This window comes from Chiloscyllium punctatum, chromosome 8, assembly GCF_047496795.1.
Source record: "Chiloscyllium punctatum isolate Juve2018m chromosome 8, sChiPun1.3, whole genome shotgun sequence".
NCBI lineage: Eukaryota > Metazoa > Chordata > Chondrichthyes > Orectolobiformes > Hemiscylliidae > Chiloscyllium > Chiloscyllium punctatum.
Genome location: NC_092746.1, coordinates 112311174 through 112336223, shown reverse-complemented (window position 1 = coordinate 112336223; position 25050 = coordinate 112311174). Strand labels below are relative to the sequence as shown.

The following is a 25050-nucleotide window of genomic DNA, read 5'->3' as shown; positions in this document are numbered from 1 at the left end:
TTTCAACTCTAATCTGCAGCATCTGCAGTCCTCACTTTCTCCTAGTACATGTACACAAATCATTTGAAGGCAGCTGGAAAGGTTGAAAAAGTGCCTATAGCATCACAGGCTTTATGAATAGGATACAAAAGCAAAGAAGCTGTGATAAAATTGTATAAAACACGAGTTTAACTTCAACTGGAGTACTGCATCCAGTTCTTGGTACTGCATTTAAGGGAGGATTTGAAAGCATTAGGTAATATGCAGAACTGATTCATGATACTGTTTCTGGAGATGAAAAACTTGAATTTCATGGATAGATTGGAGAAGATTATTCTTGGAGAAGATTAAGAAGAAATTTGATGTAGGTTCTCAAAATCATTAGGGGTCTTCAAAGAGTAAATGGAGAGAAACTATTCCCGTTGGCGTTTTCTGTAGTTCTAAGGAAGGGTCACTTGATCCAAAATGTATAATCTGCTTTCTCTCCACAGATGCTGTCAGACCTGCTGAGCTTTTCCAGCAATATTTTTGTTTTTGATTTACAGCATCCATGGTCCTTTCGTTTGTTATAAGAGAAGGAAGGTTTTGTTATAACTGTACACAGCACTAGTATGATGATGCTACTCCTTCAAGAAAGCTATTCTGTCCTTGTTTTTTGAGAGGGGTCATAAAGGTAGAGGTGCTGAAGTATTTGAACTGGCTATTTTAATAATGGCTAACAGATGTTGCCTAAGTTAACAATCAGAAAAAGCTTTCAGATTTTTTTTAAAATAAAAAAAACTTGTACATTGAAAGGAGAGAGGCCAGTTCTCCCAGTTAAGGGATTCTTTCTAGTTTCGGTTAGTTTTAGCTGGGGACCCAAGAAACAACTCCATACTGATTCTCTCTCTCTCTCTCTGACATCTCTCTGCTGTAAGAAACTGTATTTAAATTTACTTTTTTGCCAAGGGGTGCATTTATGGGATATTGCAACATCCTTAAAGGCTTAACCCTCTAAAGTTAGCATAGGTTCAAATGGAGATTGAACGCATGCTCCAAAATGACATAATCAAATTAAGTTGCAGAGACTGGAGCTCACCCATAGTAATGGTTCCAAAAGCAGATGGAACCCAATGGTTATGTGTGGACTATCTCAAAGTCAATGCGGTACAAAGTCTGATTCATATCTGATTCCACATTTGGAAGACTGTCTTGAAAAGGTGGGACAAACAACTTATATTTCTCACTCAGAGAATACTGGCAGGTACCTTTGTCTGAAAGAGCAAAGTCAATTTTGGCTTTCGCATTGCCGAATGGACTGTATTGGTTTAAAGGTAAAAACAATGACTGCAGATGCTGAAAATCAAATACTGGATTAGTGGTGCTGGAAGAGCACAGCAGTTCAGGCAGCATCCAACGAGCAGCGAAATCAACGTTTCGGGCAAAAGCCCTTCATCATGAATAAAGGCAGTGAGCCTGAAGCATGGAGAGATAAGCTAGAGGAGGGTGGGGGTGGGGAGAGAGTAGCATAGAGTCAGAGCAGAGGAAATGACCTGGGAGTTGCAGTGGGAGAGGGACTCCCTGAGATTCTTGTAGAGAGAGGAGGAAAACTTCTTCAAGGCAGGCATCCTTGCAAGAGGATTCGCAGTAGGGTTAAAATCAACAAGGTAAAAACAATGACTGCAGATGCTGAAAATCAAATACTGGATTAGTGGTGCTGGAAGAGCACAGCAGTTCAGGCAGCATCCAATGAGCAGCGAAATCAACGTTTCAGGCAAAAGCCCTTCATCAGGAATAAAGGCAGTGAGCCTGAAGCATGGAGATATTGGTTTAAAGTCATGCCATTTGATACGAAATATGCACCAGCCATATTTCAAAGACTAACCAATAAGGTCACTTCTGGTTTACCAAATTGTGTGGTAAGTATTGATGACCTGGTGATTTTTAGTCACAAGTGGGAGGAACATTTGCAACATTTATCAGAATTATTTGATCAACTTCGGGAAGCGGGCTTGACGATAAACCTAGCGAAAAGTGAATTTATGAAAGTCCAAGTCACCTTCCTGGGCCATGTTATTGGACATGGAGAAATGGCCCCAGAGAATGCAAAAACAAAGGTAATTGGTGAGTTTCCCATACCATCAACAAAAAGAGCAGTACTACAATTCTGGAATTGAATGGATTTTATTGGAAACTCATACCAAACTTTAGCAGTGTGGTTGCTCCACTCATTGTATTACTAAAGGAAGGCAAAAGGTTTCAGTGGACAGGAGACTGTCAGAAGTCATTTGACAGCCTGAAAGCTGTGTTAACCACTGTCCAAGTATTAGCCAGACCTAATTAAGCAAAGCCATTCAAGATGGCTATCAATGTGAGTGATGTGGGTATCAGTGCTGTACTATTACAGGCAGATGATGAGAAGATGGAAAAACCTTTCAGATATTTCTCCAGGAAACTGAACATTCATCAGCAGGAATATTCAACAGTAGAGAAAGAGACTTTGAGCTTGGTGTTGGCGTTACAACATTTCAATGTTTATGTCATGAGTAATGTATTTGAGAGAATCAAATACACTGATCATAACCCATTGAAGTTTGTGGAGAAATTTAAGGACAAAAATTCCAGACTGTTTAGATGGAGCTTGTTATTACTGCCATTTAATTTGAAAATTGTGCATTTGTGCGAAAACGTGATTGCCAATGCATTGTCTAAACTTGGATGAGAAATGGAGGCGTTTGGTGGCAGGAGTAAATGGACGGAAGTAGAATGTAGTAGTGCATGTTTACATGTTTACAGCCAATGTAATGTATATGTGTTATTGTGTACAAGCAATGAAAGATTAAGTAGTTTTAAAATGAAGCCATCTTTGGATATTGATGGCTCTTTTTTAAGAGGGGGAGGTGTGATGATGCTGCTCTTTTAACAAGGTTATTCTGTCCTTGGACTTTTTTGAGAGGGGTCATAAAGGCAGAGGTGCTGAATTGTCTGAATTGGCTACTTTAAAAGTGGCTAACAGATGCCGCCTAAGTCAGTAATCAGAAAAGGCGTTCAGGTTTTTTTTTGAACACTTGTACAATGAAAGGGGAGTGGCCAGTTCTCCGAGTTCAGCTTTCTAGTTTTGGCTTTAGCTGGGGACCCAAAAGCATCTCCATGCTGATCCTCTCTTTCTCTGACATCTCTCTCCTGTAAGAACGTGTGTTTGAATTTATCATTTTTGCCAAAGGGTGTTAATGTGATGTTGTCAGAAATTGTAACAGCTTTGTTAAGTTGCACTTTCATGTTGGTTGTGTTTTCAAGTAGTTATGTTATTTTAAATTCGGTTTTCTTTGGTTTTTATGTAAATAAATTATGTTTTGTTTAAAACCGAGTGGTTTGACCAGCTGTGTTGCTTCTGGAATATTCACCTTACATTGTTTGTATGCATAAATCATTGTGATAGATAATTTGATGCATATTTATATTGTTGCTGAGAAGTTTGTAAGGTGGATTTTTTTTTCCCTTCTCGGAGAGTTTAGGACCAGAAAGCATAGTCTTATAATAAGTAGTCGTTCTTTTAAGATAAGGATGAAGTAGAATTTCTTCTCTGAGGGTGTTAATCTGTGGAATTCTTACCACAGAGGACTGTTGAGACCTGGTCATTGAGTGTATTCAAGGCTGAGATTGACGAAGGTTTAATCAGTCAGGGAATTAGGTTATTTGGAAAAAGACTGAAAGTGAGGTTGAGGATTATCAAATCAGCCATGATTGTATTGAATGGTGGAGCAGATTTGATGGGTTGAATGGCCTACATGTGCTCCTATGTCTTATGACACAGATTTCAATGAAGCCAAAAGAACCAGAGATTTTCTGTTTCATGCAACAGTTTTTGTGATCTTCAATCTGCATTGCCTAAAAGAAGATGATTATAATGCAATGGAAAGTTTCAAAAAAAAAATCGGATTATTACTGAAGCAAAGCAGTTGATAGAGTTGTTGGGAAACAACAAAGGAAATGGACTAATTAGACAGCTCTTTTCAAGAAGCAGCAGGGCACATTGGGCTCAATGCCTTCCTTTGTTTGGTTCACTGCTGATTTTGTGCAATTTGTAAAGGCTTTTACTGGAGCAATTTAAATGCATTGTCTTTATTTACCTCATGAAGGGCTGAGAAATGTTCATTTTCAATTCTTTTAAATAATTGTTTGTATGCATAAATCATTGTGATAGATAATTTGATGCACATTTATATTGTTGCTGAGAAGTTTGTGTAAATACAGTCACTTGGCTTTTATTATTTCCTGTTACTACTGGTTGAAAACCTTGCCCTTTTACAGAATCAATGTTTGTTCTCCTTAAACTGAATAAATAAGATATCAAGTAGTTATTGCTAGCTTCTATCATTCACGTACATTAGTTACCATGGTTACTTTGAGCTATAAGCTTTTTAAAGTTTGCCAAATTACAATAATGCTAATACATTGACTGTATTTAAGTGGGTGCAATTAATATTAATCTTGTGTTTTGTACCTCCCCAGGTATAGCCATCAAAGAATCAGCCAAGATAGGTGACCATGCACAGCGAAGATTGGTGAGGGGAGTGGATGACCTAGACTTTTACATAGGTGATGAAGCTGTAGATAAACCAACGTATACCACAAAGGTTATTTTAAAATTTTACTCTTTCTTGTTGTCAATATATAATTGCAGCTGGGCTATGAGGTTGATGTGGCCAGCAATTTTTCTTGATGGAAAAGGAAAAAAAGTACTGTACTATATGGGCAGCCACTTAACTCTTTCTCTTGTTTCACAAGGCTGATTACAGGCACTCATTTTAGAGATGTCAGATCATTTGTGCTGCTATACTGTGGAAAACTGTGGAACAGGTTATAAACCAATGCTACAGGGGTGTTGATAAGTGAACATAGATTAATGAAACAAAAATTACCTGTGTCTATGTTGGTATTTCTGTGTAATAATTTGGACATATTGACATTCCTAAAGTTTCACCTTGTTGACATAGCTTTTCCTTGGGGCAAAGCTGATGAGTGACTGAAGGACTTTAATGTTTGTTGAAAATTTCTCTTTGAAGCATTGCATAGAATTTACAGCACACAATGTGCCTATATTGGTTTTTAGTCACCACACAATCTTGCATTCAATCAAACCATATCAGCATACTTTCTGTTCTCTTCACCCATCATGTTATCTAGCTTCTTCTTGATCAGTTTTCTGATCTTTGTCTTGGTACTCAATTTAGCTATGATTTCCACATTCTAAGGACTGTCTAGGTAAAGATATATATTGTTACCTTGACCTTAAAGTATAGGGCACAACTTCTTCCAAGCCACTCATGATCCTGATTTGTAAATATATTGCTGCTACCTCAAGATCACTGGATAGAAGTTCAGGAATGCCCTCCCTCATGGCATTGTGTGGACTGCAGTGGTTAAGGCAGCAGCTCATGACCTCCTTCAAGGACAACTATAGATAGACATTAAATGTGATTGTCGGGGCTGAGCTCACCACTCTCTGTAACTGTCTCCAATCTTGAATGTTACAGTGCCATACCAGGTAGTGATACATCCAGACAGAATGCTCTTGATGGTGCACATATTAAAGTTAGCAAGGGTATTTGTCATCATTTCAAATTTTCTCAGCTGCCTGAGGAAGAAGAGACATTGTTGGGCCTTTGTAACCTGTGCGTCCACGTGAAGAGTCCAAGAAAGCTTGTTGTGGATGACCACTCCCAGGAGCTTGACACTCTCCACTTGTTCCACCTCTGCTGTTAATGTGTAGGTGTAAGGATAAAATATTGTCCCCAATCTTCACTGATTGTGGCCTGTGGGTCAGGAAACTGAGGATCCAGTTGCAGAGAGTGGGGCTTAGTCTGAGATCACGAAGTTTAGTAATCAGTCTCGAGGGGATAATAGTGTTGAGGGCTGAACTGTAGTCAAATGAGTAGGATTCTTACATAGATGTTCTTGGTGTTAAGATGTCCTAGGGAGGAGTGAACGGCAAGTGATATGGCATCTGATATGGATCTGTTGGTCCGATAGGCAAAGTGGAGTGGGCCAAGAATAGTGAGGAGGCTGGAGTTGATTAATGCCATGACCAGCCTTTCAAAGCACTTCATGACCACCAAAGTTAAGGCCACTGAGCGGGAGTCATTGAGACATGCTGCGTGAGCCTTCTTAGGCACAGGGTTGATGTTGGCCCTCTTGAAACAGGCAGAGACAGTATCCTGCTGCAGGGAGAGGCTGAAGATGTCTGAGAAGATCTCTGCCAGTTGATCTACGCATGCTCTGAGTGCATGGCCTGGTATTTTGTCTGGTCCCATTACTTTCCTTGAACTCACACAATGGAAAACTGATCCGACCTTTGATGAAGTGACTGTTGGGATAGGTTTGTCAAGGCTTGTTGGAATAGGTGTTACCTCTCTGCCAAAATTCTGCTCAAAGCGAGCATAGAAGGCATTGAGATGATCTGGGAGGGATATGTCATCATCTGCTATCTTGTACTGTCTCTTTTAGAACCTGTGATGTCATTCAGTCCTTGCCATAGTCACTGGGTGTCTGTCTGAGTCTCTCGTTTGGATCGGTATTGGTCCTTGGCTGTCTTAATGGCTCTACAAAGGTCATACTTGGATTCCATATATTGAATTGGGTCTCCTGACCTGAAGGCCTCATGCCTGGCTTTTAGCAGGTATGTACTGATTCATTCAGGGTTTCCTGTTGGGGAACACTCAGATTGACTTCCTCGGTATGCAGTCCTCCACACACTTGCTGATAAAGTCCGTGATGGTGGTGGCACACTCGTCCAAGGTACCTGCAGACTGTTTGAACATGGCCCAATCAGTTGATTCCAGACAGCACTGGAATTTATCCTCTGCCTCCTCCAACCAGCACTGGACCTATATCTGCGAGGGGGTCTTCTGCATGAGCTTTTGCCTGTAATTCAAGAGAAGAGCATGGCATTGTGGTCAGAGTTCCCAAAATGAGGGCAGGGGATAGAACAGTGGGCAATTTACACAATGGTGTAGCAGTGGTCTGAAATGTTTGGACCCCTGGTGGTGTTGGAAGTGATATACTAATAGAAGACAGGGCGTTGGAATAAGGGTTGAGAGTGTAGTGCTGAGAATGCACAGCAAGTCAGGCAGTATCTGAGGAGCAGGAGAATCGATGTTTCAGACATAAGCCCTTCATAAAGAATGAGGCTTGTGGGCCAGGGGTTGAGAGATAGAAGGGAGGAGGGTGGGTTTGGGGGGAAGATAGCTGAGGAAGAGGTAGGTGGATGAAGGTGAGGGAGAAGGTGATAGGTCCGAGGGGTGAGTGATGGACAGGTCAGGAGGGTGGTGCCAAGTTGGAGGCTTGGGATTGAGATAATGTGGGGGGGTGGGGAATGAGGAAGCTGTTGAAATCCACATTGATCCCGTGTGGTTGCAGGGTTCCAAGGCGGAATATGAGGCGTTCATCCTCCAGGCGTTGGGTGGTAACGATTTGGTGGTGGAGAAGGTCCAGGATCTGCAAGTTCTTAACGTAGAACATAGAACATTACAGCGCAGTACAGGCCGTTCGGCCCTCGATGTTGCGCCGACCTGTCATACCAATCTGAAGCCCATCTAACCTACACTATTCCATGTACGTCCATATGCCTGTCCAATGACGACTTAAATGCACTTAAAGTTGGCGAATCAACTACTGTTGCAGGCAAAGCATTCCATACCCTTACTAATCTCTGAGTAAAGAAACTACCTCTGACAGCTGTCCTATATCTATCACCCCTCAATTTAAGGCTATGCCCCTTCGTGCTTGCCGTCACCATACTTGGAAAAAGGCTCTCTCTGTCCACCCTATCTAACCCTCTGATCATCTTATATGTCTCTATTAAGTCACCTCTCAACCTTCTTCTCTCCAATGAAAACAGCCTCAAGTCCCTCAGCCTTTCCTCGTAAGACCTTCCCTCCATACCAGGCAACATGCTAGTAAATCTCCTCTGCACCCTTTCCAAAGCTTCCACATCCTTCTTATAATGCGGTGACCAGAACTGTACACAATACTCCAAGTGCGGCCGCACCAGAGTTTTGTACAGCTGTAGTATAACCTCATGGTTCCGGAACTCGATCTCTCTATTAATAAAAGCTAAAACACTGTATGCCTTCTTAACAACCCTGTCAACCTGGGTGGCAACTTTCAAGGATCTCTGTACCTGGACACCGAGATCTCTCTGCTCATCTACACTACCAAGAATCTTACCATTAGCCCAGTACTTTGCATTCCGGTTACTCCGAAAAAAGTGAATCACCTCACACTTGTCCGCATTAAACTCCATTTTCCACCTCTCAGCCCAGCTCTGCAGCTTATCTATGTCTCTCTGTAACCTCAAACATCCTTCGTCACTATCCACAACTCCACTGACCTTAGTGTTGTCTGAAAATTTATTAACCCACCCTTCTATGTCCTCATCCAGGTCGTTTATAAAAATGATGAAAAGCAGTGGACCCAACACTGACCCTTGCGGTACACGCCTTGACGGAGTGAGAGGGGGAGTTGAAGTGTCGGATGCTGCTTAACCTGCTGTGCTTTCCCAGCAACACACTGTCAACTCTGACCTCCAGCATATGCAGTCCTCACTTTTCAGGCTAGCAGCCCTTTACTAGTGAAGTGCCCCAGGGATCATTGCTGGGTCCACAAGTATTTCCAACATATGTTCATGACTTGGATGAGGAAATGATGCCATAAGTACGTGAGAAAGCAAGTGTTGAGAATGACACGAAGTCTATGGGAGGATATAGACAGGTTCAATGAGTGAGCAAAAGGTTGGAAGATAAGATTATAACAGAATTAGGCCATTCAGCTCATTGAGTCTATTGCATTATTTGATGATGGCTAATGTGTTTCTCAACCTCATTCTTCTGCTCCCAGTAACCTTTGATGTCCTTACTGATTGAAAACGTGTCTTAAATACTCAATGACTCAGCCTTCAGAGCCTTCTGCAGCAATGAGTCCCAAAGAGAGAGTTGATAGTCTTAGTAGTGTTATCACTGTACTGTTGGTCCAGGAACCTAGTTAGTGTTCTGGAGTTCTGGGCTCAGATCTTGTCATGGCACGTGGTGGAATTTGAATTCAATAAAAATCTGGAATGAAGAGTCTAATGGTGGCTATAAATCCATTGTCGGCAGAGCCCATCTGATTCACTACTGATCCTTTAGGGAGAGAGGCTGTCATCCTTACCTGGTCTGGTCACTTACATGTGGCTGCAGACACAGCATTATGGCTGACGTTTGACTGCCCTCTTGGCAATAACATGTCCTTCGAATCCTTCCATTTCCTTCATACCAAAGGGGTAGCCATGGGCACCCACACGAGCACCAGCTGTGTCTGCCTCTTCATAGGATACATAAAATAGTCCATCTTCCGCAGTTACCATCTCCCACCATCTCCCACCTCTTGCTCCTGAGATGACTGTATCAGCACCACCTCATGCTCCCACGAGGAGGTTGAACAGTTCATCAAATTTACTGACATCTTCCATTCTGACTTAAGTACACCTGGACCATCTCGGACACCTCCCTCCCCTTCCTGGACCCCTCCATCTCCATCTCTGGTGACCTACTCAACATGGACATCAATTTCAAACTCACTGACTCTCACAGCTACTTGGACTATACCACCTCCCATCCCACCTCCTGTAAGGATGTGATCCCTTACTCCCAATTCCTCTGCCTCCGCCATATCTGCTCCCAGGGGACCAATTCCACTCCAGGACATCCCAGATGGCTTCCTATTTAAAGGACCACAATTCCCCCTCCCATGTAATCAACAATGCCTTTCAGCGCATCTCCTCTACTCCCTTGTCCACTCCTCCAACTGCAACAAGTATAGAACCCCACTGGTCCTCACCTTCCACCCCACTAATATCCGGATACAGCGCATTATTCTCCACCATTTCTGCCACCTACAATCAGACCCCACCACCAGAGGCATATTTACCTCCCCACCACATTTGCCTCCTGTGATTCCCTCACTAGGTCCACGCCACCCCCCCCCCCCTCTCCACCAACCAACCCCCCCACACTTGGCACCTTCCCTTGCTGCTGCAAGAGGTGTAAAACCTGCACCCATGCCTCCCCCCTCACCTCTGCTCAAGGCCCCAAAGGATCTTTTCACATTCGGCAGAAATTTCCCTGCACATCCACCTACCTCATCTACTGTGTCCATTGCTCTTGATGTGGTCGCCTCCACATTGGGCAGACAGGATGCCAACTCATGGAGCATTTCAGGGAACATCTCTGGGACACACCCACCACACAATCCCACCACTTCAACTCTCCCTTCCACTCCATCAAGGATATGCAAGTCCTGGGCCTCCTCAGCCACCGAACCACTGGGAGAATAACGCCTTATCTTCTGCCTTGGGACCCTTAAAGTACATAGCAAAAACATTGACTTCACTAGTTTCCGAATCTCTCCTCCCCCACCCCATCTCAGATCCAACCCTCCAACTTGGCACCGCCGTCTTGACCTGTCCTAGCTGCCTGTCCTCCTTCCCGCCTATCTGTTTCAGCCTCCCAATCAACTTGTAACAATCACACTCTCACCTGCATTTACCTATCATTTTCCCAGCTACCTTCCTCCTAGCTCCATCCCCACACTCCTATTTATCTCTCAGCCCCCTTTCCCCCCCAATTCCTGATGAAGGGCTTATGCCGGAAATGTCAACTGTCCTGCTCCTCAGATGCCTCCTGACCTGCTGTGCTTTTCCAGTGCCACAATTTGCGACTCTGACTCTCCAGCATCTGCAGTCAACACTTTCTCCTGTCCTCTGGGCAATTAAGACACTGCCCTAACGAAGGCCTGTAGTGATTTCTTGGTGCTGAGATAATTGACTTCCAAAAACCTCAATAATATTCTTATGTGCTTGGTATGATTGAACCAACAGAGGGTTTTCACCCCTGGTTTAATTGATTACAGTTTTGGTCAGGCATCTTGATGCCACATTCAATCAAATACAGTCTATGTTCGGACAAAGTCAGGAACGATGCCAGAAGCTTAGTGATCCTGGCAGAACCTCCAGACTGCAGACTAAATGATCCTGGCAGAAAACCTATGGTGTAAGGGGTAACATATTGACATGGATAGAAGATTGGCTTGCTAACAGGAAGCAGAATAGGAATAAATGCTTCTTTTTCAGGCTGGCAGAATGTCATGGATGGTATACAACAAGGGTGAGTTCTGGGGCCTCAATTCTTTAAAATGTATATAAATCACTTGGAAGAAGGGATTGTATGTATGGTGGCTAAATTACCTGATGATACAAAGGCAAGTAGGAAAACAAGTTGTAAAGCCGACAAAGGATACATTAAGGGAATGGGCTATGGTCTAGCAAATGGAGTATAACGTAGAAGAGTGTGAAATTGTCCATCATGACAGAAAGCATAAAAAAGAAATGCATTATTTAAATGGTGAGAGGTTGCAGAGCACTGACATGCAGAGTCACCTGGATATCCTGGTGTATGAATTACAGAAGGTTGGAATGCAGATACAGCAAGAAATCAGGACAGCTAATAGAATGTTACAGTTTATTGCAAGGGACATCGAATATAAAAGTAAGGAGTGTATGTTCAATTATAAATGGTGAGACCACATCAGGAATATTGTGTATAGTACTGGTCAATGTACTTATGCGAGTCTTAGCAGGACTTATACACTTAATGGTAAGGTCCTAGGGATTGTTGCTAAACAAAGAGACCTTGGAGTGCAGGTTCATAGCTCCTTGAAAGTGGAGTTGCAGGTAGATAGGATAGTGAAGACGGCGTTTGGTATGCTTTCCTTTATTGGTCAGAGTATTGAGTACAGTAGCTGGGAGGTCATGTTGCGCTGTACAGGACATTGGTTAGGCCACTGTTGGAATATTGCATGCAATTCTGGTCTCTTTACTATGGGAAAGATGTGAAACTTGAAAGGGATCAGAAAAGATTTACAGGGATGTTGCCAGGGTTGGAGGATTTGAGCTATAGGCAGAGGCTGAACAGACTGGGACTGTTTTCCCTGGAGCGTCAGAGGATGAGGGGTGACCTGATAGTGATATACAAAATGATGAGGGGCATGGATAGGGTAAATAGGCAAAGTTTTTTCCCTGGGGTCAGGGAGTCCAAAACTAGAGGGCATAGGTTTAAGGTGAGAGGGGAAAGGTAGAAAATAAACCTAAGGGGCAACTTTTTCACACAAAGGGTGGTACATGTATGGAATGAACTGCCAGAGGATGTGGTGGTGGCTGTACAATTGCAACATTTAAGAGGCATTTGGATGGGTATATGAATAGGAAGGGTTTGGAGGGATATGGGCTGGGTGCTGGCAGGTGGGACTAGATTGGGTTGGGATATCTGGTCAGCATGGACGGGTTGGATTGAAGGGTCTGTTTCCATGCTGTACATCTCTATGACTCTATGACTCTAAGGTTGTTAATGCATTGGAAACAATTCAGGGAAGATTTACAAGGTGAATGCCTGGAATGTGTGGATTGCCTTATGAGGTGAGACTAGACTAGGCCTGTATCCTCTGGAGTTTAGAAGTATCAGAAATGACTTAATTGGAACACACAAGTTCCTGAGGGAACTTGACTGATTGGATGTTGAAGCATGTTTTTTCTTGTGGGACAATGTAGAAATATGAATCTTAGTTTGAAAATAAGGGGTTGAACATTTAAAACAGGGATGAGGAGAAAACCTGTCAGAGGGTTGAGTGTCTTTGGAATATGTTTCCTTAAAAGGTAATGGATGCAGAACCTTTAAACATTCTTAACAGAGAGGTGGCTAGGTCATTGATGGAAGATTATTGGGGATATACATGAATATAGAGTTGAAAATCAGATCAGGTATAATCTTATTGAATGGTAGAACAGGCTCAAAGGGCGAAGTGGCCTACTCTTATTCCTTGACTGTATATTGTGTGTTCGTAGAACCCTATCTGGGTGACATTGAGAAAATTATTGCTGGGTGATAGTTTTGCCTTACTTGTTAAGGGTGAAGACTTGATATCAATTGCAGTCACTCTTGATTCACCTCTGGAATTTAGCTGTTTCATCCAAGTAATAAGAGCAGAAGTTGATTGGCACTAACTGAACCAAAATTGGAATTGAATAAAGTTGGCTGAAGGCTGGCATCTATGATGCTCGGGAACTCTAGAGAGCTTGAGATGAATCATCCATTCAGCACTCCTGGGTAAAAAATCGTTACAAATGCTTTAACATTAACTTTTGCACTAATGTGTTGGGCTCCCCCGTCATTGTGTTTGAGATTATTTGTGGAGCCTTCTCAACTAGTGATTTATTTAATTATTCACCATATTTCACGATTGGATGTAGCAGAACTACAGAGCTTAGATTTGATTTGTTGGTTATGGAATCTCTTAGTTCTGTTATTTGTAGCTTATGCTGTTTGGCATACAAATAGTTCCGACGTGGACTCTGAACCACATTCAGACCAACACAATTTGGACCTGAACAGGACAATTAGTACAGACTACAAATTCAAAACCTCCAGCAACGGTTCTCCTTTTGGATCCTCCACTCCACACTTGTAGCCACTAGCTGCCACCTTACCTCTCAACAGTCAGCCCTGCCTCAACTGAGGGCTACACGCTTTCAGAACTGCAAAAGATCCCTACTGTATTATATCCTCAGAAGGATTCATACACTTAACAAACAGTTTTTCTACACCATTTCAAACATCAAAAACTGTAAGTACAAAAACTTTCATATACCCACCTCAATTGTTGGCATTCCTCGAACATTCCAGAAGCTTCCCCGGCATCTGGAACTGCTCAGCCGCCATCAATCACGAGACCGTGCCAGCCATCATCACCACGACAAACGATGACGTCACCTCTGTCCCCGCTGCCTGACAGCCCACAGCCACGACTGATCATGCTGCTTCCGCGACCACTGGCCAGACTACAGCAGCCGCAAACATCAGCCAGACAGCCACCATCGTGACCGCTACAAGGTCCACTGCCGCTGAGATCAATGCAAGGCCCAACTGGAACTCTACGCCTCCTCTGTTGCCGCCGCCGCAGCCACTTCCGCCCCCTCTGACATCACCCACACCACACATTCCATGATTTCCGCCCCCTTTGTGGTCACTTTCGCAGCCACTTCTGCCCCCAACTACATCACTTACACCATGTATTTCGCTACTTCTGACCCCTACATCATCACTGACGCCACGCGTTCCACCCCCGCAGCTGCTGTCGTCGCAACCACTTCCGTCCCGACCGACGCCACTCACCTGAACACTGCCAATATGCCCCCACAGATCCCACTGTCACCACCTCTGCCCCCCAGAGCCCGGGATGAGCATCACTTCCGTTCATGAGGTGCCCACCAGTCCCCCCACTACCATGCCCACTCCAGTTACAGTCTCTGCCCCCACTCTCAGTTCCAGCACTATACCAGGTCCTAGGTCCTAGCTCCCAGCCCTGCCAAGTTTTCATCATCCCCCCAGACCTCCCCTCACTGAGGACAAATGATCAATCCTCAGCAAAGGCCTTACCTTCATCCCCCTCTGTTCACAGCTCAACAAATTCAAATGCGTTGTGTTGTCAGGCTCTTCTTCCACTGCCTCTGCTTCCGAGATTACTTTTTCAATCAAGACTCCTGCTCACCTTCCGAGGACCCCTTCACCCGGCTCCAACACTCCCCATCCACCTGGACACCCCAGGTCTGTTACCCACCTTCGATCAGTTTATTTCCAACTGTTGCCGAGACATTGACCGCCTCAACCTGTCCACCACCCTCACCTACTCCAACCTCTCACCCTCACAACATGCAGCACTTCGCTCTCTTTGCTCCAACCCCAATCTCACCATCAAATTAGCAGACAAGGGGGATACAGTGGTAGTTTGGTGCACTGGCCTCTACACCACTGAAGCCAGGCGCCAACTTGAAGATACCTCCTCTCTTGCTCCCTCAGCCACGACCTCATTTCCCATCACAAAACCATTATCTTCCAGACCTTACACAACCTCATCACCTCAGGGGATCTCCCACCCACAACTTCCAACCTCATAGTTTGGGAACCCTGCACCATCTGGTTCTTCCTCTTATCCAAGATCCACAAGCTTGACTACCTCGGCCGTCTTATCGTCTCAGCCTGTTCCTGCGCCACCGAATTCATCTCCACATACCTTGGTACTGTCCTATCCCCCCAGTCCAGGAACTCCCAAATAGATTTGAGACACCACCCATGCCCTCCTCCTCTACCAAGACTTCCATTTCCCTAGCCCACAATGCCTCATCTTCACCATGGACATGCAGTCCCTATAAACCTCCATCTGCCATGACCAGGGCCTTCAACCCCTCCGTTTCTTCCTCTCCCGATGTCCTACCAGTACCCTTCCACTGACACTCTTATTCGTTTGCCTAAACTGGTCCTCATCCTCAACAATTTCTCCTTTGAATCCTCCCACTTCCTTCAGAGGAAAGGGGTAGCCAATGGGCACCTGTCTGGGCCCCAGCTATGCCTGTTTCTTTGACGGCTACGTGGAACAGTCTATCTTCTGTACTTACACCGGCACCACTCCCCACCTTTTTCTCCGCTGCATTGATGACTGCATTGGCGCCACCTCGTGTTCCCATAATGAGGTTGAACAGTTCATCAACTTCAACACATTCCACCCCGACCTTAACTTCACCTGGACTATCTCTGACACCTCTCTCCCGTTCCTGGACCTCTCCATCTCCATCAACAGTGACCGAATCAACACTGACACTTTCTACAATCCCACCGACTCCCACAGCTACCTGCATTACACTTCCTCCCACCCTGCTTCCTGCAAAAATGCTATCCCTTATTCCCAATTCCTCCAACTCTGCCGCATCTGCCCCAAGGAGGATCAGTTCCACCACAGATCATACCAGATGACCTCCTTCTTTAAAGATCGCAATTTCCCCTCCTATGTAGTTGATGATGCACTCCAGTGCATCTCATCCACTTCCCTCATCTCTGACCTTGAAGCCCACCCCTCCAACCGCAACAAGAACAGAACCCACCCCCACCCGCTCCTCACCTTCCACCCCACCAACCTCTGTATACATTGCATCATCCTCCACTATTTCCACCACCTACAAACGGACCCCACCACCAGAGATATATTTCCTTCCCCACCCCTATCCGCTTTCAGTATAAGACCGTTCCCTCCGCCACTCCCTCATCAGGTCTACACTCCCCACCAACCTACCTTCCCCTGCCACTGCAGGAATTGCAAAACCTGCATCCATACTTCCCCCCTCACCTCCGTCCAAGGGCCCCAAAGAAGCCTTCCACATCCATCAAAGTTTCACCTGCACTTCCACGCATGTCATTTACTGTATCCGTTGCTCTTGATGCAGTCTGCTCTACATTGGGAAGACAGGATACCTATTTGCACAGCCCTTCAGAGAATATGTCCGGGACACCCGCACCAACTAATCCCACTGCCCCGTGGCCGAGCACTTCAACTCCTCCTCCCATTCTGCCAAGGACATGCAGGTTCCGGGCCTCCTCCATTGCCGTTCCCTAACCACCTGTTGCCTGGAGAAAGATCACCTCATCTTCCACCTTGGGACCCTCCAACTGCATGTGGCATCTATGTGGATTTCACCAGTTTCCTCATTTCCTCTCCCTCCACCTTACCCTTGTTCCAACCTTCTAGCTCAGGACCGTCCTCATAACCTGTCCCATCTGCCCATCTTCATTCCCACCTATCTGCACCACCCTCCCCTCCGACCTATCACCTTTACCCCCACTGGCAACCACCTATAGCACTTTCAGCTACCTTCCCCCAGCCCCACCTCTCTCCCATTTATCTCTCCACCCCAGAGGCTCGCAGTCTCATTCCTGATTAAGGGACTTTTCCCAAAATATTGATTTTTCTGCTCCTCGAATGCTGCCTGACTGCTGTGCTTTTCCAGCATCACACTTTTGACTCTAATCTCTAGCATCAGCAGTACTCACTTTCACCTATACAAATGGTCCTGTTTTGTAGCTTCACCAGTTTGACACCTCATTTTTAGCTTTGTGTGCTGCTATTCCTGGCATGCCTTTTTGCATGTATGCTTGGGACATAAGTCAGGCTATGATGTTCTGGAATGTATTGGAGTACAGTTCCACTGATGCTAATGGCTTGCAAAACTGTTACAACACATCGGTGAACCCATCTGCTAATTAAACCAAATACCCAGAAAAGCTCACCTCACCTCATAATCTGTTAAAGTATGAGTGACAGAGAACTCCCAAATTCCACGATTTGAAGAAAAATAATATCAATTTATTCCTTAACTCTTAAACTGAACATTAAATAACAATTATTTACAAATCTAAGCTTCCTTTCTCTTAAGAACATATGAACTAGAAACAGGAGTAAGCTATCTATAACTGCTTATTATCTGCCTTCAACTCTATAATCGCATACTATTCCATTAACATTACATAAACTTAATTTCAAAACCAGACAACAGCTGTCATTATCAGTGTCTGTCTTCCTCTGGAAGATTTCTCTGGGTCGTCTTCTATCTTTTATTGCAATGTTATTTCATATGAACAAGGTACCTTTGGTAGAGAGTGGTTAGAATGGCAGTCTGCCTTGATGGCAGTTTACTCTCAATGGCAGCTTACTTTCTGTCTAACTTTCAAAATGCTTGCTTCTTTATACTGCCAGCATCAGATAGTCTCATTTGTTTGATTTTGGCAAAACCATAAATATAAACTTTATTGGCTTTTAGTAGCCTGAGGCCTAATTTAAGCTGATTGATTAAATTTGAATTGTTGTGAAAACAGCAATCCACTCATGTATCCATTTCACAGACAAATGTTACATATTTTCAATTTTCCAGTACACTCTATGACTGCCATCTAATCATATGATAGGTGTGTATAAGTTCTCAGTGCAAAATAGCATTCACTCTCCCTTAAAAGTACAGTACACACCTTCAACTTCATAACAAAACTTCATAGAAACCCAATTTTGAGTTGTTACATCTTTTGGAAATAACTCCCAATTTGTATAATGATTGTGCCATTCAACATGGTGGAGGGTATCCTCAATATGAAGTCAGGACTTTGTTCCCACAGGACTATGTAATTGTCACTTGCACTGATGCAGATGCATCTGCAGCAAGCAGATTGGTGAGGATGAGGTCAAGTATATTCTTCCTTATTGGTTCACTTGCTACTTGCCGCAATTGTGTTCTTTAGGTCTCGACCAACTTGGTCAGTAGTGGTGCTACAGAGCCACTTTTGGTGGTGATATTGAAATCCCCCACCAGAATATATTCTGTATTCTTGCCAGCTTCTGTGTTTCCTCCAGGTGGTGTTCAACACAGTACTTATTTATTAGCTGAGGGGGAGCTGGTATGTGGACATCAGCAGGATGTTTCCTTGATCATGTTTGAACTGATACCATGTGACTCCATGGGATCTGGAGTCAATATTGAGGACTTGCAAGGCAACTCCCTTCCAAGTGTATATCACAGTGTCACCAGCATTTCTGGTGTCTGTCCTGCCAATGGGACATCACATATCCAGGAATGATGATGGTATTGTCATCATGTGCAATATATAATTCTGTGAGTATGATGATGTCAGGCTGATAGTTAACAATGTCTTACTTGGCACTAGGTGGTGTGCCTGGTCTCATTCATTTTTTGAGATATTTTCCAGTGGCTGAGAAACCTGAATGGCTTGTTAGGCTATTTCAAAGGGGAGGTGAGGGTCAACCTTATTGAATAAAAACCAAGAAGAACTGTGGATGCAGTAAATCAGAAACAAAAGCAGAAATTCTTGAAAAGCTCAGTAGGTCTGGCAGGGTCATGCGACCCAATACGTTAACTCTGATTTCTCTCCACAAGTGCTGCCAGACATGCTGAGGCTTTTCAACAATTTCTGTTTTTGTTGTCAATCTTATTGATATGGGTCTGGAGTCACATGAAGGCCACACCAGGTAAGGATGACAGATTTCCTTTGTAGTAGGACATGTGTGTTCTTTTTGTATTCATGCCTTATCTGAGCAATTTTCCAAATTATTGGTTGAAGTCAGTGTTGTCGCTCTCCAGGAATAGCTTACCAGAGGTGCTACAGGAGATGAAGTGAGGTCTGGGTGTCCTTGTGTATAAATTCATAAGGTCTTGCATGTAATCAGGAAAGCAAGTAGAGAATGCATTTAGTACAAGGGCATTTGATTAAAAAAGGTTACTGGACTAATATGTATGATGAGTGTTGGACAGGCTCATCTTATACCCAATGATGTTTAGAATAAGGGGTGACGTGATTGCAACATATAAATCTCTGACGGATGTTGACACGATGTATGTGGAAATCCTTGTCTAGAATCTGGAATTAGGGATCACCCTTTATAAAATAAAGGGTCATCCATTTAAGACAGAGAGATGAGAACGTTCTTTTTTCTCAGAGGGTTGCAAGTGTCTGGAATTCTCCTCCTGAAAAGCTGGTGGAAACGGAGCTCTTGAATGTTTTAAGCTGGAGTTAGGTTCTTGATAAGTAATGGCATGAAAGACTATTGGGGGTGGGATGGTTGTGGAGTAATCAGATCATCCATACTCTTATTGAATGATGGAGCAGGTTCAATGGGCTGAGTGGCCTACTTTTGTTCTGAATTTGTATGTATGCTTGTATTTATCTTACTAAAATAACCTATCCTTCTCTATTCTGCATGTTTACTAAAATTGCCCTTTGTGTTTGAATTCTTCCTCTGTTCTAACTATATTGCCAGTATTAATTACCTGTTCTTCCACTATACCACAATTTGTTGCTGATAGAGTATTTCTATCTTTTACATTCTTAAAGTAATGCAATTCCCTCAATTTGCATGTCCACTCTCCAGCTCCATTTAAATTTTAAATCCAATGATGTGCAGAGTTCTTTACACCCTTGAGGGAACAATTAGTCGCAGTTTCCTTTAAATACCTAGGCTTCCACCTATTGTCCTCTGCATTAATGCTGATTAATATAGCTTAGCAGAAGAATTTATCAGAATTAACTGGGAGAATATCCTATGCCTTGCATTATCTCTGATTTCATTTGTGGTATCTATTCCCTTTGTTAGTAGAGTTCAGAATTCCTGAATAAAAAGAGTATTTTTATGGTTCTAACAGATGTGAATTTCCTTTTTAAGTACTAGGTGCTTGCAGTTAAAAGGTGTAAGCGCTGGAATACGTTCAGCTCATCAGATGATATGACCTTTGGAATCTTCCCTTCCCTATTTCATTCTATGCATCAATGGATTTTTTAAATTTATGTTCTCAGTAAGCCATAAGATTTACAAATGATATGGGAAATGCTGCTGAAGAACTAGGTCTATATAAAAGATGACACATCTATAGCTGACATTGGAGTTTTGTTTCTATTTCTAGTGGCCTATTCGGCATGGTATAGTTGAAGACTGGGATCTAATGGAGAGATTTATGGAACATGTGATATTCAAGTATCTCCGAGCAGAACCTGAAGATCATCACTTTTTAATGGTTGTAACATTGTATTACTTGGCATTCATAATGATTCTGTTTATTTGAAGTTGCCTGTGCTCATGTATATTCTACATAATTTTTATCAAAACAGTATTCCAGCTAGTACTTGCACTTCAAATACTATTATCTGATCAAATCTATGTTGGTGCAATCTGAATTAGGAATGAGCAATAAATGCTAGCCTGGCAACTGATGCCCCCATCCTGTGAATTAATTAAAAAGAAATAAATTGCAGTAGACCAGAAGCATACAAAATATTTCTAATATCTTAGTAATTTTACATCGGCACACATGTTTTATATTTTCCCCATTCTATGTAGATTTTATTTGTAATACAAAATCTATAGCCCAACATTTATAATATAAGCCACTTATGTAAATTTATCACATTGTATTCACAATTCTAACCAGTGGTGGAAATGTAGTACCTCAAATTTATATGATCTAGCCCCCTGGCCTGAGCTGTAAACTATCCTTATAGAAAGGTCAGAATAAACGAATATCGCTCAGCACCTTGAGTCTGTCCTACCATTCTATATCCCCACCCTATTTACTTGATTAATGGTCATATCTACTAAACCCTGTTCATCAGCTCTCGCCATAGATTGGACCAACCCCTGACAAAGACATGAAGGGGCTGAATTTGTAATAGCCTTTTGTGATTGGTCTGTTAACAGTTATTACTGGACTCAGCACGTGAAGAATAGGTACTTAGAACTGTATGCAAGGAAGAATTGGCTTAAAGAAAGGGATGGAAAAAATTGACTAAAAATGTCACCAGACCAGTGTTCCAAAATCCTCTGTGTGTGCTTTCTTATGAGGTTTGCCAAACTTTGAGTAAATTTTGAAGAGCATAAAATAAGCATTATAATTAACCTTGATTCCTGGAAGTGCTGGTAATAATTTATTTAATTTCAGTTTCCAGAGAATGCTTTTATTTGAGTTTGAGATAGTTTGCAGTTAAAATTTATACAGAATGCAGTTTTCCCATTAAGTATTATAATTGGTGTGAAATGTCTTGACAGTTTTGAAAATTGGTTTGGCTCAAATGCATAGAGGACAATAATGATGTGAACTGGTAATTATTTTCACTTGGTAATTTTTGTGTTCCTAGTAATTAGGGAATTGACTATTGTGTGGGTTAGAGAATGTGACAGGGTTAGAGGTCAGAGAATTGGTTTGTATGTATAGCATGAGAGAGGTAAGGAATTAAATAAAAACAAAACGATAATTGAAAATATTACAACCAATGGAAACATATAAATGTACAAGGTAGTAATTATGTGGCTTGGCAGTAAAAGATGTATATGCTAATATTTGACAGTGAAATATATATTAACATTGGTTAATAATAATTTGGTTGTTGTGTTTATGCTTGTATGATATTATATATCTCTCTTCCAGATTTAACAATGGACTGATTTTGTTGCTGAGAAGTTGTACTTTAACAGAAATGAGGATTTGTAAAAGTCAGTTTCTCTATTTACATGATAGAATGTAGAATAGAAAAATTGTGCCTGGAAAGAGCTTATAGATGTTTTTACTTTCAGAAAGAAAAGAATGTATACATAACTGGTACACTTTGTATTTCAAACAATTATGATGAATCTATTTGTAACCTTTTGTTAGATATTACCAGTATAATTTCAAGAACCTATAGTTCTTGTGATTGAAATTGACATAGTGATTTTATTCCAAATCAGACCTTCAAAATATTTGTATTTTGTGCACACATACCAGAAAGTCATTCACTTGAAATATGTTTCAGGGAAATCCTTTTTATTCCCTGTGCCAAATTGGCCTACTTGTCTAGCTGCCAGCAACTTGCACTTAACCCTTTAAATTATGAGAGCTCTTATCACCACACAGATCAGATATAAAGTTCAAGAATGTTGTATGCTTTTCATTTAACTCCAGTGTTGATAATTTTTAAACAATAAGAGCAATACAAAATGAAACAAATACTAGCTTGTCTGTAACCTTGAAACTTATCTGATGGTACAGTTAGTTGTCGGTTAGGAAATAGAGAAAAGCAAAGCCTGCAGATGCTGGAAATCTAAAATGAAGCTGCTTGACTTGCAAAGCAGATTAGTAAATATCTTCAAAGAAATCATTGGTTATGAAAGAAGAGTTGTACCTGAAATGTTGCGCTGAACTTTGTATTTCCAAATCTGTTTGATATTTTCAGCATTTTCTGCTTTAGTCCCAGTGAAGGCTTTTTAAAAAAAATTATGTAGTCAAATGAAAAAGCCCAGGTCCATTCAGAAGTTAAGGTGGAAATGCCAGATAAATTTGGAGTGAGTGATTTAATTTGCATCTAACTTGCAGCCATATAACATTCCTTGCTTTCTACTTTCTACCAAATCTTGCCTCTCACACACCTCTAGTTTTCATTGTTCTACTATTGGTGGCAATGCCATCAGCAGCCTTGGTCCTAAAGCCTGGAATTTCCTCCGTAAACTCTGTACCTTGATTAAATACCTTCTTAAAATTCCATGTATACCACATCAATCGCACTACCATCATAAATCTCCTTTGTTAATGTAACAAAACAAAAACAATCAAATTATTAAAATGTATTTTGCCTTAAAGCCATGTGACTTTCCTTAATTAATGCAAACTTATCCAAGTTGTACCAGATTATTTCTCCAAAAGCTTTCCCTGACTGAGGTTAAACTCATTGGCTTGCTGGGTATGTTCTTTACCTGCTTTTAAGGCTGCAGTTTTCCAATCCTTTGTAACTATGCCTTCAATATCCTTAGATGCATCTGAAACTATTCAGGTGGCTTATCAGTGTTGAGTACAGATCTTTTTTTTAATCAACCCAGTGCATCAACTACCTCCCTTGTGACTACAACCTTGGTAGCATCTTCTGGTCATTTGGCCAACACTATAGTTTCTTTTGATGAACAAGAATGTTAAGTATTGATAACACTCGGTGAAGCTCCTTTAGATGTTAAAGATGCAATATAAATGCATGTTTTCAGTTAAGTCCTTAAGTTTTTAAGAGAAGAAAAAGGAAAAGAAATTAAGAAACTTCAATTTTGAAGCTTTGTAAAAGAATCAGTTGGTCTTTAATTTCACACAGTAGAGCAGTAAACAGGCAAGAGACTGTAGGGAACATTTTTAAGATTTAGAAGGAATGAAAGGAAAATTCAGAGGAGCTTCTTGGTGCTTTGGCTTTTATTTTCCTGTTTATAAGTGCACAAAGTGTACCAGAAATGCCTTCCCAAATATGGGAGAAATGTTCAAATCTAAGGCAAAGTTGGAAATATCATTTGTAGAAAAAATAAGTGATTTATCTGAGAAAGAAAGAGGCAATTTCATCAGTGGAAGAAATGTAAATTCTATCTGAGGTTAGAGAAAATAGTGAAGTTAAAAATATAAATGGATGAAGGACTAAATGTGGAGTCATCAAAAGAGAATGAAATAAATCTGGAGCTAATTCAGACTTTGAAGAGGTGCTATATTTCAACATTAAGAGGGTGAAGGCAATGAAATTTTCTTTCAATGGAAATATTTAATTTACATTTAAAACTTCTGCACTCTTTTGATGCAGACAGAACCACCACTCAATACACCAGAAAATCGAGAGTACCTTGCAGAGATCATGTTCGAATCCTTTAATGTCCCAGGTCTTTACATTGCAGTCCAGGTAAGGAACTTGCTAATAGCAGAGGTTGCTTGGCATTTCAGTTAGATGGAATCAGTGGCAGGATATGTTTCTGTGGGTTTCAGCCTTGACCTTTTTTGTCACTTAATCTTGGCTGTGCCATTGAAGGTGAAAATTGGAATGTAATAATTGTTCAAACTTCCTCTCATTTTGGATGCTTGGGAATTATGCAGCATTGGAAACAGCTTGCCTGCTAGTCCCCACATGCGTATGTGTTTCCTTTTACTTGACAGTAACATGTGACCATCTTTTAGCTTGTTTTCCTGGAGTAATGATGTAATCGGGGGCCGAGGGAGAAAGAAAACCCATCACAAACCGAGAGATACATTATGTTACAGCATATCCTTGCACTGTTCAGTCAAATTTGTCTTGTAACACTGACAGTTTGATCTTCTCCAATGCTTTTTATAGGTCAGAAGTTAAGGTTAATAAGCTTTGACAGACTAACTAGATTTCTTAGAGTGCCTATTTACACAATATCAAGTTGTCTTCAAATTTAGAGTTATCACATTTTTCAATGTCACTGAAGCAAGCCTATGGAAGTTCATAGTGAGATGGTGCAGTATAAGTTTGCATTTGTATTATTATGAGCCATATTTATTTCAGCATAACTAAAGGGACTGTTTTCATATCCTTCTCCAATTTGAGTATTTTGCTGACCAGAGGAAGTGGTGGAGGCTGGTACAATTGTAACATTTAAGAGGCATTTGGATAGGTATATGAATAGGAAGGGTTTGGAGGGATGTGGGCCGGGTGCTGGCAGGTGGGACTAGATTGGGTTGGGATATCTGGTCGGCATGGACTGGCTGGACCGAAGGGTCTGTTTCCATGCTGTACATCTCTATGACTCTATGACTAAGTGGATATATTGGATAAAATAAAAAGAACCACGTGGGTTGTAGTTGAAAAATCCCATCGCCACCTC

The 25050-nt window shown here is 42.0% G+C and overlaps 1 protein-coding gene across 9 annotated transcripts in view; it reads left to right on the top strand.

Moving 5' to 3' along the window:
• Window positions 1-25050, top strand: part of LOC140480815 (actin-related protein 3B) — a 196345-nt gene that overhangs the window by 55636 nt on the left and 115659 nt on the right. For 7 of the 9 annotated variants that reach the window (XR_011961408.1, XM_072576242.1, XM_072576244.1 and 4 more), the window contains 3 exons: window positions 4471-4595; window positions 20339-20449; window positions 24012-24107. Coding sequence is in view for 8 of the 9 variants with exons in the window: in XM_072576242.1 (XP_072432343.1) it covers window positions 4471-4595; window positions 20339-20449; window positions 24012-24107 (332 nt within the window). In the remaining variant the exon portion in view is untranslated. The remainder of the gene's footprint in view (window positions 1-4470; window positions 4596-20338; window positions 20450-24011; window positions 24108-25050) is intronic. The other 2 variants (XM_072576243.1, XM_072576245.1) reach the window with 2 other exon arrangements.